Source organism: Apium graveolens, chromosome 6 (assembly GCF_009905375.1).
Source record: "Apium graveolens cultivar Ventura chromosome 6, ASM990537v1, whole genome shotgun sequence".
NCBI lineage: Eukaryota > Viridiplantae > Streptophyta > Magnoliopsida > Apiales > Apiaceae > Apium > Apium graveolens.
Window position 1 is genome coordinate 272341674 of NC_133652.1, and position 15128 is coordinate 272356801.

The following is a 15128-nucleotide window of genomic DNA, read 5'->3' on the forward strand; positions in this document are numbered from 1 at the left end:
GAATTTCCCCCCAATTATTTGAATTGTTACAGTTATATTTTTCAAAAGACGTGCTGTAATAATGACTCTCCAATAATGACCGCTCGTGATGGGCGGCTAGGATCGTGCCACGTGGTGTGGCTGTTTAGTTTTTCACCCCCCTATAAAAGGAGGTGTTGTGCTCTTTGTTTTGTTTTTATTGTTTCTTCAATTTTTCTATTTCTCTTTCTTTCTCTGGAGTTTTGCTTTGCCGTTCTTGCCGTCGCCGCCTGTCACTGTAGCTTGGCCAATGGTTGCTTCTTGGTCGTCCCCAATAACTCCGTTATCTCTACTTTGTAAGCTTTTCCCCTGCTTTTCTGCTTTTTGTTCCATTCTTTTATTTTGCTGGTGTATTGAATTCTTTCTTTGTGCTATTGTGTTTGGTTTTTGTTGGATGTTTTTGTATGTATGTGTATATATGTGTGTTTTTGTCTATATTTTGGTGTTTGATTCTGTTTTGATAGTGTTTCTGAAATTAGGGTTTTCTGTTAGGGTCCGGACTTGGATAACTAGTCTGGACTGATAGGGTAGGATTTGGAGTTCGTAATTGGTTTTTGTTTTTGTGTTAATATGTCATTTGATTTCGGAGTATTAGGCTAGTTTTGGGTGTTTAACTCCGGGGTTCTCGCAGTCCGGAGCTCCTGTTGAGTTTTGGAGTTTAGTTTTCTTTTGGATTGGGTCTCCGGACTGTCTACGTTTGACTTGTAATAAAATTCATAATAGGGTAGTCCGGACCATCTAGCATTGAAAATAAATAAACTGTAGGGTTTTAGACTAACCTTTGTCACTTGTTTTAGGTTTATGGTCCGGACTAAAGCTCTTGCCAGGGCGTACATAACTTGCTATCCGGGGCCATCCAGTTCGGATTCTGAGTATTCTGGTGATTCTGAGCGGGTTGAAATGTGTAAGAAAGCTTCTACTTCGGACTCCGAGGCCATAACGAAGCTTTCGATCGCTAAGATCTCCTCCAGAAAGGTACCGTGTAGTCCGGAGGGGCTATGGGTTGAGAACCTCGGGTATTTCGTGACTAAGAGTGAGGAAATTGAGGATAGTTTTTACTATAGGAGCATTAGGTCCGGATACGCTAGGCAGCAGAACGCGGCTCCGGGGCCTTACAATCAGGAAGAGTTGGATAGGAAATTTGCTGGGAGCATAGTGGCTAAGGAGCCCTATGAGTTGAAGGAGGAATACGCCGCCTTGGACCATGAGGCGCAGGATTCTTCAGTCCGGGCTGCCTTTCAACTAGATCGACGGATTGAGTGGAGGTGGCCGACTCCGGACGAAAGGATTTATCATAGGCCGTCTGATGGGTTTGTTCCGGTATGGCTGGAGCATCTCCGGTCCGGGTGGAACCCGCACTGGCACTTGTTTCTCAAGCACTTGTGCAAATATGTATATAAGGTTTCTCCGATGCAGATTACGCCCAATAGAATAAAATGGATGACTTGGTTTATTGCCACCTGTAATAAGTTTAAAGTTCAGCCCACTTTTAAACTATGGCATCACTTATTTCATTTGGTCCGGTCCGGTCAGACCCCTCTTTATGAGCTTCGGTTCCGGGCTGCTGAGTGCGGTTATGGGGGTTCTTATAGGCCAGTGATTCAGCAGTCTTCTCTGAAGCATTGGAATGGAGAGCCTATCATGCTGAGGGGCTTGGATTTGTTTTATCTTCCCTACATAGCTGCTGAAGGAGTCCGGACTAGTTTCCGAAGGGATGTTCTCCGGGGAGATGCGCTCCGGATGATTTTTGCATTTTGTGAATGCTTGGGTTTTCAAATGACCCGGGATACGTTTATGATGTATAGGACTATGCATAGAATAGGGTGTAAGTAGTTTCTCTTTTTGTCCGGACCTTCTATTTGTTTCTTGTATTTCTCTATTTGCCTTGATTCTGTACTAGTTTTGACTTGTGTTTTTGGTTTTTTTTTTGCAGGTTTGCCTCATTACAATCCGGACATGTCGTCTTCAGCGTACAGTGATGCTCTGAAAGGTCTGGGCAAGGCTTTCAAGTTGCCAAAGAAGAATGCTGTTGCTGGCTCCGGATCGAACGCCTCGGCTGAGGAGGGATCACAGAGTAATGCCGTCCCCAGTCCGGGGCCTGAAGTTCCTGTGAACCAATCCACTCCGGAGCGTAATGTTGAGTTGGATATGGGTAATGAGTTTGACAATCTTGAGGATTTAGGTCCTATTGGGGAGGCTCCGGGTGCTAATTCTGGGCGGAGGAGGAAGAGGCTCCGGACTCTTGGGTCGAAACCTCCTAGGGCTGAAAACTATGAAGCTGGTTCTGGGTCCGGGGCTGGCAAAGGGAAAGCAGTTGATGTTGATAGTCCGGATGAAGATGGTCCAGCGCTGGAGGAGAAGGTGGCTCGCTTCATGGCTGGGATTCCGACTCAAACTCAGTGGAGTAAGATGAATGAGTCCGGATTCGATGCCACAATGAAGGAGTGTTCCCGGCTCTGGGGTCAGGTATTTTCTTTCTGTTCTTGCTTCTTGTTTATTGTGTTATTTTGACTTAGAATATTTTTCTAAGTTTATCTGTCTTTTGTAGCTTGGTGGATATATGGCCGGATCCGCCTCTCTTGCTTATAATGAGATTAAAGGTTTTCGGAGCTCTGTTGCTGATAAGGATGCTGAGATTAGTCGGCTCCGGGACCAAATCATTGAGAAGGATAACTCTTTGTCCGGGTTGAACAAGAATCTGAACGAAGTGACTATCCGGGCTGATAACGCGGAGAGGGAGGTTTCTGATTTAAAATCTGAATTGGCAGAGCTTCGGAGGAAAATGTCTGCTGTTCGTCCGGAGGCTGAGGTTATAGATGAGTTTAAAAGATCTGAGGAGTACGATAGGGCCCTTGCCAATGCTGGTGCTCCGGAGATAGCTCGCTGCTGGCTGGTTGCTGAGCGACATATCAAGACTAATCCGGAGGCCGATTGGGATAGTTTCGTCTCCGAGTTTATCAAGGCCAAGGAAGACATTGAGCTCAGATTGGGGGAACCGGAGCTATTTGACGGCCCCTGTCCCAGTTTCATTCCTCCCAGTGCTCCGGACGCTTGACTTTCTTTTTGTTAAAGACTTTTTGATACGTTTGATCTATGTAATATTTGTACTTTTCTCCGGACTTGGTTGAGTCCGGTGAATTTGTAATGAATGCTTTCCTTGATGCTATTTTACTTTGTTTCTGTAGTTTGTTTTTGCCTTAGAATATTTTTCTAAGTAAGATTTGTTGGTCAGTCCTGACTAATTTTCTTGTCCGGACTAGTGGTTTCTTTTAATTAGAAAATTAATTCTAAGTAAAAATTGGTTGCTCTAGTCCTGACTAATTTTCTTGTCCGGACTAGTGGTTTCTTTTAGTTAGAAAATTAATTCTAAGTAAAAATTGGTTGCTCTAGTCCTGACTAATAGCTTGTCCGGACTAGTGGCTGCTTTTAGTTAGAAAATTAATTCTAAGTAAAAGTTGGTTGCTCTAGTCCTGACTAATAGGTTGTCCGGACTAGTGGCTGATTTTAGTTAGAAAATTATTTCTAAGTAAAAGGTGGTTGCTCTAGTCCTGACTAATCTTCTTGTCCGGACTAGTGATTTCTTTTAGTTAGAAAATTAATTCTAAGTAAAAATTGGTTGCTCTAGTCCTGACTAATAGCTTGTCCGGACTAGTGGCTGCTTTTATTTAGAAAATTAATTCCAAGTAAAAGTTGGTTGCTCTGGTCCAGATTAATAGCTTGTCCGGACTAGTGGCTGCTTTTAGTTAGAAAATTAATTCTAAGTAAGAGTTGGTTGCTCTAGTCCTGACTAATAGCTTGTCCGGACTAGTGGCTGTTTTTGAAAAATATGCAAGTTAAAAAGAAACCTTTTCATTGATCATTCATACAATGTAGAAGGAGAAACATTTTGGTTGCTTGCCATATTGGCTATAAGTTTGTTTGCTTTACTACTGGTAGAATTTTCTTAGCCTTAGTCCATGCCAAGTGTTTGGGACTTCTGAGTCATCCATGTTCAAGAGCTTGTAGGTTCCTGGCCTGAGAACTTCTTTGACCTTGTATGGTCCTTCCCATTTGGGCATTAACTTTCCGGTGTTTGTGGGATCTGATGCTTCAGTGTCTCGAAGGACTAAGTCTCCAACTTGGAAGTTTTTGACTCTTGACTTCTTACTGAAGTGGTCTCTTGTTTTCTCCTTATATTTTTGCATCCTTTGTACAGCTTGGTCCCGGACCTCATCAATTAGTTCCATGTTTGTTTTGAGTCCTTCTTCGTTTGCTTCTTCTTCAAAGTTTATTGCTTTGTGTGAAGGAGAGGCCACTTCAATAGACAGCATTACTTCTGTTCCATAGGCTAGTTTGAATGGAGTTTCTCCTGTGCTTGTCCTTGGGCTTGTCCTGTAGGACCAAAGTACGCTTGGTAGTTCTTCTGGCCACTTTTGCTTTCTTTGAGTCTTTTCTCGATACCTCGGAGCAGGATTCTATTCGTTACTTCTACTTGGCCATTTCCTTGGGGATATGCCACTGAGGATTTTTTGTGCTTGATCCCGCGCTCCTGGAGGTAGGACTCGAACTCTGCTCCAATGAATTGAGGTCCATTGTCTGATACTAGGACTCGTGGTATCCCGAACCTCATCAAAATGTTGTCCATAAACTTTGTGCAGTCTTGTTGATTGATTGTCCTCATTGCTTTTGCTTCAACCCATTTTGTCATGTAGTAAATAGAGACTAGTAGGTACCTAAGGTCTCCTTTTGCTCGAGGGAAGGGTCCCATGATATCAATACCCCAAACAGCGAAGGGGATAGGTGATAGGACTGAGGATGGTAGGACTGGGCTTATCCGGGACACATTGCTGAAGATCTGGCACTCCTTGCACTTCTTGACGTATTGTATTGCATCCTGATGGATTGTTGGCCAGTAGTAGCCTTGTCTTATGATCTTATGAGCTAGGGCTTTTGCAGACATGTGGTCTACACATATTCCTTCATGCACTTCTGCCAAGCAGTACTTTGCTTCTTCTGGGCCAATGCACTTCAGGGTATGAGATGAGAAGGTCCTGCGGTAGAGTACTCCTTCTTCGAAGAAGAACTTGGCTGCTTTTGCTTTCAATCTTTGAGCTTTTCCTTTATCTTCTGGGAGCTCCCCTTTGTCCAAGTAGTTTATGAAGGGAGTCATCCAATTTTGAGTGCTTTCTATTTCCAAGACCTCTCCGGATTCAATGGATGGTTTGTGGAGTTCTTCGAAGTAGACTGAGCAGTCCAGATCTGATGAATTCCGGACTAATTTGGATAGGATATCCGCTTCTTCATTTTCTTCTCGGCATATCTGAATGAATTGGTGGCTTGGGATTGAGGCTAAGTAGCTCTGAACCAGTGCCTGGTATTTCGCCAGAGTAGGGTCTTTTGCTATGTATTCTCCATTTGTTTGCTTGACCACTATCTGGGAGTCGCTGTAGATTTTCAAGTCCTGGACCCTCAGAGTCCGGGAGAGCTTTAGTCCTGCGATCAACGCCTCATATTCCGCTTGATTGTTTGTTGCTGGGAAGTTGAAGGATATAGCTGTCTGAATCTTGAATCCTTCTGGGCTCCTGAGTATGAGTCCGGCTCCTGACCTCTCGATTGTTGAAGAACCATCTACCTTTAAGGTCCAGGTTCCTGGGCTAATTTCCTTTTTTGGCTCCTGATCCGTGTCCATTGTTTGTTGGTCTTCTTCCGGGAAGTTACATTCGATTATGAAATCTGTAAGAGCTTGAGCTTTGATTGCAGTCCTGGGAATGAAGCTTAGATTGAACTGGCTCAATTCCACAGCCCAATTAACAAGTCTTCCCGAGATATCTGGCTTGTGGATTATTTTCCTTAGTGGTTGATTTGTCACTATCCTGATTTCCCTCCCTTGGAAGTAGTGCCTGAGTTTCCTTGAGGTTGTAACCAAAGCGAAGGCAAACTTCTCCAATCTTGGGTATCTTGTTTCTGCATCTTTTAAGACCTGGCTTACATAGTAGACTGGTTGCTGTGTTCCATTCTCTTCCCTGATTAGGGCAGCTCCTACGGCTTGTGCTCCCGCTGACAAGTATAAGTAGAAAGGCTCTCCTGGCTTAGCTTTAGTTAGGACTGGTGGCTGAGAGAGGTAGTTTTTGATTTCCTCGAATGCTTTCTGGCACTCCGGATTCCAGTTTACCTCTTTCTTGTTGGTTGCTCCTTTGAGTAAATCAAAGAAGGGTAGGCACCTCTCTGCTAGTTTTGAGACAAATCTCCTGAGTGCAGCTAGTGATCCTGCTAGCTTCTGCACATCTTTTTGGGTCCTGGGAGCTTTCATCTCCTGGATTGCTTTTATTTTCTCCGGATTGGCTTCTATGCCTCTGTTGCTGATCATGAATCCTAGGAACTTGCCTGCTCCTACTCCGAAGGTGCATTTCTCCGGGTTTAGCTTGAGTTGGTTCTTTCTTAGATTTTCAAAGCATTCCTTCAGATCTTCCACGTGCCCTGGTATAGTTTTTGATTTGGAAATCATGTCATCGACATAGCACTCTAAATTTCTCCCAATCTGGGACTTGAATATCTTGTTCATAGTTCTTTGGTAAGTGGATTCAGCGCTGGTGAGGCCGAAGGGTAGCATCACATAAGCGTAGACTGCTCTGTGAGTTATGAATGTTGTCTTAGGGATGTCCTTCGGGTTCATCTTTATCTGGTTGTATCCGGAGAAGGCATCCATGAAACTTAGCATTACATGTCCTAAGGTGGCATCTATCAGTTGATCAATGTTTGGAAGAGGATACGGGTCCTTCGGGCATGCATCATTTAGGTCAGTGTAGTCCACACACATTCTCCATTTGCCGTTGGACTTCTTAACCATGACCACATTAGCTAGCCACTCCGGATACTTGATTTCTTTGATGATTCCTGCCTTGAGTAGTTTTCTACTTCTTCATCAATTGCTTTTTGTCTCTCCGGAGCAAAGTTTCTTCTCTTCTGTTTTACTGGTTTCCTGTTGGGGTTGACATCCAAGCTGTGCATTGCTATGGACTCATGTAGTCCTGGCATATCCCTTGGACTCCAGGCAAAAACATCTTTATACCCCCGGAGTAGGGATACTAATCTCTCCTTGAAGGACTCCTCGAGTCCTGACCCAATCCTCACTTTTTTGCTTGAATTGCTTTCATCTACTTCGACTTCTTCTGTTTCGACTGCTGCTTCAATTTTTGCTTGTTCTTTGTTTGAAATCATTTGATGAATCCGGGCTTCAGAGTTCTTCTTTAGATAGTTGTTTGCTTTTTCAGGTTCTTCGGTTGCTTGCATGGTAGGACAAGGTTGGTCTAGGACTCGATTTGTCTTGTCCACTACCATAACTTGGTTGCTTGTCAGTTCTTCTGGACTTGTTTTGCTTGCTTCTTCCCTTGTCCAGGGTTGGTGCTTCTTCATGCTTTGTTGCTTGCGAAGGACCGTAGCCTTCCTCTTGTTATCTTGATGGGTTTCTGCCATAACTAACCCCTGGTTGTAGCATGTTTCAGCAACTCCGTAATCTCCTTTAATCTCCCCGACTCCCGTCGGGGTTGGGAACTTAATCTTGAGATGGGAGATTGAAGTTATTGCTTGCATCATGGTTAGAGCCGATCTGCCAATGATTCCGTTATATGAGGAAGGAGCGTTGATCACATAAAACTTGATGACATGAGTAACTTGGTTAGGAGCAGATCCAAAGATGACTGGCAGATACAAAGTTCCTTGGATCGGGACTAAGTTGTGGCCGAAGCCATAGAGTGGGTCTTCTCGACATTCATTTGAGCGGACGTTCCCTAACTGCATTCTATCCACTGTGTGCTTGAAGAGGATATTTACTGAAGAGCCATTGTCTATGAGTATTCTTCTTACTTCATTATCGAAAATGTCTAGAGTGACAACCAAAGCTGTATTGTGATGAGGGTTGACTCCTTCATAGTCCTTGCTGCTGAAGGATATCACCAGGTCTGGGAGTGATTGGATTGAAAGTACTTCTTCGCCGAAGTCCGGGTTCCGGGGTGGGGAGTAGGATCCGCCTAGGACCACATTGACTACATTCTTTCCTTTCTTCTGCGCTTCCCCTCTGCTATTGTCCCGAACTAAGTACTTGTTCATATTCCCCTTTTTCACTTGGTCCTCAATGAAGTACTTGAGTGATAAGCAATTCTCTGTCTTGTGGCCATGGGTCTCGTGATAATCACACTGCCTATTGTAGGGCCTGCTCTCCGGAGGAGTTTGCATCGGCTTCAGAGGATAATAGAAAGGCTTGTCTTTGACTTCTTTCAAGATTTCCTCCCGGGTCATGTTGAGAGGAGTCCAGTCCGGCTCCTGCTTCGGCTCCCGGGCTTGTTTCACGGGTCCTGGGTCGCTGTTCGACTCCTGCTTAGGACCAAGTCTTTGGAAAACTGGGTTTGCTTGTCTTTCTTGGCTTTGGTTGCTTTGCTTGAATTTCTTGTCCTGAAGGTAACCCCTTTTCGGTCGGTCATCAGTGTTTTTACTCCTGGACCCCCCATTCCGGGTCATTCTCATTGCCTGGAGCACATCTGTTTCCTTAATGAATCTGGCAGCCATGGAATAAGCTGCTGCCAGACTTTGCGGCTCCTTATTGATTAGCTCCACAATATACCTTTCGTTGTTCTCTGGGTTCAGGTTTCTTCTAAAGATGCTTAAAGCTTCCCTCTCATCCAGATTTGAAACTTTATTGATTGCTTCCTGGAACCGGCGCATGTATGCAGAGAGGGACTCATTGTCGTGCTGCCGGATCGTCTCCAGGTGACACATGTGCATTTCGTGCGTTTTGTTCGCCCGAAATCTCCTAAGGAAAGAGGCTCGAAATTCCTTCCAGGAGTGGATGCTGCGGGAGGGGATTCTGCTGAACCATCTCTGGGCCCCTCCCTTAAGGGTTGAAGTGAAGAACCTTGATTTCGTCAAGTCATTGTAGTAATATATCTGCGCTATCTGCTCAAAGTAGTTCAAGTGCTCCTCCGGGTCTCCCAGACCATCGAAGGAGTCGAAGTTGTAATGCTTCAAGTTCCGCTGCCGGGGGATAGCTTCTAAGGAGTGGCTGAAAGGAGTGAGTGTTTCTCCGATCTCCACTCCTGAGTCTCTGTCCATCTTCCTCTGCAATTCATAGATCATGTCTTTTAGGTCCTTCTGCTTCTCTTCTTCTTCATCATCAGAAATCAGCTCCGGAGTAGGGTCTCTCCGGGCTCTTTTGCTCCTAGACCTGGTCAACAGCTTCTCTTCTTCTAATTGCATTCTCTTTTGAATCTTTAGCTCGAGCTTTGCTTCTTCTTCTTTCCTGATTTGCTCCCGGACTTCTTCCAACTTTCTCTGCTTAGCAGCTTCCGCTTCTTTCTTGCCTTGGTCTTTTTTGCTTTTCTTTCCTTTGGCTCCAATACGGTCGAATACAGACCTCTTTGATTGCTGGGAGTCCCCGGACTCCTCCGGCTCCTCCTCTAGTTCTGCCTCTTCTTGGAGGCGGGTCTGCTCCTGTCCGTATAGTCTGATTGCTTCTGCTAGTTCATCACTTGTGAGGTTAGCCATGTGCTCTTCGGCTACCGGGACATTGGTGTACTTGTACTGATTGAGCTCTATGAGGGTCCTGGCATCCCTTGTGTTTACAATTCTCTCCATTACAGGAGTATGTAGTGGTTGCTCCTGGAATGTTTCTCTCTCGGCTCCTGGGTCAAGAGCCTGGGAGTGGTCTGGCTCCTGGACCTGAGCGCTAGCAGATGGCCTTCCAGAGGTATTCTTTCCTGGTCTTGCCATTTCTCAATAATACCAACAACAAATAACAACAATATGGCACAGAGAATATCGGTCTAAGGTTGCTTTATGAGATTTGCAGAAACTACCCAGAATAACAACAAATACTAACAAATAGCTTCCTGGGAGCAGCTCAAACGATTTTATGGGACTGTTCAACGATGAAGTACAATGCAAATGCTATATTCAAACTAGAACAATAACAACTAAAACTAACGATAGCTCACACAAACGTGGCTTAAATCAACAAAACGGGCTCACACAAGCGCGACCTAAAGTAACGAGCACATACAAACGCGGCCGATATAAACAACATTCATGCTTACGAAAAAGGTTGGTTGCTTGAGTTCTTACAAGTTTGAATAAATGGACTCTTTGAAGAGTTTGTTGATGAAGATGAATCCAGGGGCACCGAGACCCAAGGATGGAGAGCCCCTCCTTCTAGCGCCAAATGATAACTCCTGGTGGCGGGGCTGCTCCTTCGACGTCGTCCTGGATCCTTCTCCGCTGTAGAAGTGTAGCTGTGGTTGGGTTCCTATAAAACAACACCGGAAGGGGGGTTGGAGTCCCGCGGCGCCTCCGGCGTGAGAGTAAGAACTAGCTTTTTGGGAAGATGAAGATGAATATGAACGTAAGGTTGCTGTGTGTGTATATGAGTGTGAGAGAGTGATTAACCCCAAAACCTCCCTTCTTGGGCTACTTATAGCTCAAGGGTAGGGTTTTGGGGTTGGTACCTTTGAATCGTAGCCATTGGTTTTGGGAGCGGAGGGCACCTGGCTGGAGTGGATGCATTACACGTGTCGGCGTGGGACTGGTCGAGGAATGTTCTGAGGATCCTCTGACACGTGCCCTGATTATTCCCATGACAGTTGTTCCCGTCACGTGCTTGGGCCAACGTCTCACGTGTCGGGGTTTATCAAGGCTCTGCTTGCGGGACCGAGCTGGTCAGGAGTGGTGGTGTGCGGGACTACTCCCTCCAGGAGTTGCGTGGAGTTATGAGCCTAGGAGTAGGCATCCCAGGAGCTGTATGGAGTTAGGAGCTTAGGAGTAGGCCTCCCAGGAGCTGTATGGAGTTAGGAGCTTAGGAGTAGGCCTTCCAGGAGTTGCATGGAGTTAGGAGTTTAGGAGTAGGCCTAACATGAGCCATATGTACTATCACTCCGTACTCAAAATTAACTTGCTCCAGATTACCTTTTCCATAGTGTTAAATTTGCATTCTTTGAACTTATCATCGCATGAACTTCTAAATCTAATATTAAATTCCTTTTTCGTCATAAAAAGAAATTTTGCTTACTTGTCACACATCACCAGTCTCTGGAATGAGTTGCACAAGAGATGACTTTTGCATTTTTCTCATTAAAATTTTTAATTTTGTTTAATTGGTTTCTCAGTACCCTCATATAGCTTTGTACAAAACATGGGCACCAAGGGTTCAGAGCATAAATATCTTTATGGGCTTTTTAATTTAGTGGCTAGGCGTTTTTGTTCTTGATACGTGAATTAGTTTCAATTTTATTTTTTGTGCATAGTTGTTGTAACTATATATTATTTTAAATATAAATTATAAATTTAGGAGATGGTCAAAATACATGTGACGAGATTGACTAACAATAAAACTATAGCCGTTTTTGGGAAGCTTACACAAAGGTTTCTCTAAGTTTCTATTCCATAGAGACTCTACGGCCACTTTTTGGTCAATGCATATACTTTCTTTCTTTAGATTTAGTTTCGATTGTTTTCGATTAATAGTAATTTGTTAAATATATGATCCTACGGAGCCTTCCTCTCATATCAAATACTCTTGTTCTTTATTGAAGCACAAATGTATGAAAGAAGCTGTTAGTTCGGCACTTGATGTAATGCAGGAAATGGGATCCTCGATATGCTCACTTTTGTTGAAGGTAATTCCACTCGTTTCAGGACTTTTTATCATTTAGTTTGATTTCGTATTTAATGCTGCAAAGTTCTTGGTGGTAAAAGCCATTACTCCATTAGTTTTATTCATGATTACTGGATTTGTTTATCATTTGTCTCCTGAATCCTGATAAAGGAGTTCAAACTTTGGTTTGACAGCAGTTGTGCGGCACGCAATGTTTACCATCAGTAGCTGTTCGCATGAGATATACCTTAGGTTCCAGTCCTATAATAATCAAGTTTTTAGGCCCTTATCAAGTTTTTAAAACTCCAAATGCTTACAAGGATGACCTATGAAAAATTTACTTGATGCTCTCTAATTTTATTGATACTTCCTCTTTATTCTAGTACACTGTATTACTCTTCCACATATCATAAATGCAATTTTGAATAGTCGGAGTGTCTCAACTGAATCTCGTAGTTGGATTATTTTTGTGATACAATACAAAAAAAAACAATTAATTTCATACGAAAAATCTTCACCCTGCTATGTTTTTGTTTGTTATGATTGAGCCAGTGAACACATGGATATTATTTTTCTTTATCCTTTAGATATGAGTGAAAAGACTAGCTAAAATATAAACAATTAAGGCCTTGTATCAGATCAAAAGGAAGTATTTTTTTTCCAAATATAATCTATATCTTAATCAAATTCGATAAAATATTAAAAATTGTTTAAAATACTATTAAAAATCCTAATCCAACATGAACAATAAATCGATTCCAATTCAATCTCTCTGGTAAATCCTATAAATTCTTTGAATGACGGACCAAAAAATCAATTTGTTATTTTGACTTTCTTCAACCTTTGTGATCAATGGCTATAGAGAGGAGGTGTAACAACTATTTATCTGAGGACCTAATCTTCATGATACTTCTATGGCTACCCATTAAAAAACTTATGCTGTTCAAATCAGTTTGTAAATCGTGGAGATTCATGATTTCTTCCACTCGATTTATCCGAACTCACCTCGCCAATTCGCACAAAAAACGAGCCTTTTTACTTAACTACATACCAGATAGGGAGAGTAAGAATAAATACATTGATTTCCATTATACTCCTCAAGATTCATATAGGCTTTACCTGCCACCTACTATCACTGACATTGAGTTTATATATTCTTGTGACGGTCTTGTTTGTTTATCCAATGATCGTGAGTGCAATGTTATATATCTATGGAATCCGTCAACTAAACAGTTTAAGATGCTTCCTGCTCCTAACAAAAATTTGTCAGGTTTGCATGTCTTCCTAGGCTTAGGTTTCGATTCTATTTCCAATGACTACAAGCTTCTTAGGATTGGCTTTCAATATCCTCGAGGAGTAGAAGCCGAGCTGTATTCTTTAAAAGCTAATTCGTGGAAAGAGATTCAAGTTCCTAAAACACTACTATATACGTTCCCTTCAAAATTTGTCCATGTTAAACCTGGAATTTTGTATTTGGAAAGTGGTGATAAAATACTGGCGTTTGATTTGCATAAGGAGGTGTTCCGACTATACACGTTTCCCAGCATTGCCTTGTCAAATGTTTTGGATTTTGAAGGTCATGTTACTATGGCTATTAAATCTCGTGATGGATCAGCTCGTAGTCTATTTGTGTTGAATGACGTTTGTGGCAAAGAGTCATGGACAAAATTATTCGATTTAGATGTGAAGATAGAAAGAGTTTATCATTATCTGGGTACAAGGGAGTTTATAGTTCGCTTTGTTGGTGAGAGAGGCCTCTATTTTTATGACTATAAAACGAGAGAGACCAAGAAGTGTGATCTTCAAAGATCTCAAAGAGCAATGTGGGCGCCTATCAAGTACACTGAGAGTCTTGTTTTCGTCAACGGGTTTGAACAACAAGGCCATTAACTAATGGCTGAATGTAGCCCCTTTATTATAACTGTACTTGGTGAACTAAAACCATACTTTTATTTAAGTTTCTGAACAATATAATTGGTCAGAAAAAGTGGACCATTACACCGGTACTTCATTCTATACATTACTTTTTTCATATTTTTCAATATTTAAAGTATTATTTCATAATACTTTAATATAACCTGCACAACCCGCGGTTGTGCTACAACAGAATATCATTAATAGTCATAAAATATTCTATACAATTGTGCTAGTCCAACTGCAATTTAAATTTTAATTTAAACTTACTTAAATTTTTTTCCTTCAGAATTTATAGTGATAAATATACTTAAAACTTAAAAGTAGTATTACTGAGGTCTCAAGTATCTTAAAATTTGTTGTTTTTTCATTATCTTTTCATGGGTCTTGACGAGCATACCCAGTGTGCTCTAGATTTTGCATTCTCAATATACATATTGCCGGGAGGTCTGGTGTTGAAGCCAAGATTACAGGAATAATTAACAATTCTTTCTCGATTTTTTTATATTTATCTTTTGTTTTTTTATATTAAAAAAATTATTTTAAATCATTGGCAAAAAAAAATTATTTTAAATAAAGTTTTATTAGATTTTGGTATACACTATCTATTTTTGTTCAGAATTTTTTTTTAAATATACCTTCAAACCATTTGTGTGCAAAGAAGTTAAAACTCAAATATGAGAAACCAAGTAGAATGTAATAATATAATGAATGCTTATTATGGACAACTTCTGAATTGATTCTGCGGTTAATTTTTTTGGTGAACTATGACTAAAAATTAAGAGTTATTCTTTCAAAGTTCTGAAAAATTGAAAGATAAATTTTAAATTTTATTCAATAGTATTTTTAATCATACATTCTTAACATTTTTTGAATATATAATATACTAATTAATGTCCTTGGAATTATTCACATTTGAATTAAAATAATTATTATATAATTATTAATTTAGTATTTAATTTTTTACATTAAATTTGTATCACAATTATATATAGTATAAATGAAAATCAATATATATATATTCATATAAAGGACAAGACGAGCACACTTCATTCTATTTTTTTAATTTTCTTAAATTATTTAATTTATAAATATAAAAACTTACAGTTACCTAATTTAGAAATGTTTTTTTATTTAGCTGACTAAAATAATTTCTTTTAGGTATAAATCAAAAAGAGTGCAGAAACTCTAGGAACAAATTTTAGAGTTACCTAGTTAAAAATTATTTTCTTTTTATTTAGGATATTTGTGTATACTAGAATAATTTCTTTTAGGTATTAGTCGGAGAATATACTTATATAAATCATACTTATATAAAGGAGAAGACGAACACGTGTATGTGGCGCTCTTAGATAGCTTCATTCTATTTCTCTTATTTTCTCAAATTATTTAATTTATAAATTTAAAAACTCACTGTGACCTAATTTAGAAATGTTTTTTTATTTAGCTGACTAAAATTATTTCTTTTAGGTATAAATCTGAAAAAATGTAGAAATTCTAGGAACAAATTTTATAGTTACCTAATTAAAAATTATTTTCTTTTTATTTACGATATTTGTGTATACTATAATAATTTCTT

The 15128-nt window shown here is 40.8% G+C and overlaps 1 protein-coding gene across 1 annotated transcript; it reads left to right on the plus strand.

Moving 5' to 3' along the window:
• Window positions 1-12582: 12582 nt before the first annotated feature.
• LOC141663542 (F-box protein CPR1-like) lies at window positions 12583-13603 on the plus strand. Its single transcript, XM_074469311.1, has one exon. It carries the CDS (start codon window positions 12608-12610, stop codon window positions 13523-13525), a length of 918 nt encoding a protein of 305 aa, XP_074325412.1. The 5' UTR covers window positions 12583-12607; the 3' UTR covers window positions 13526-13603.
• The last annotated feature ends 1525 nt before the right edge of the window (window positions 13604-15128 follow it).

What these genes read in the sequence shown, in the direction of transcription:
- LOC141663542 (XM_074469311.1), top strand. Translation starts at nt 12,608, where the DNA reads ATGATTTCTTCCACTCGATTTATCCGAACTCACCTCGCCAATTCGCAC.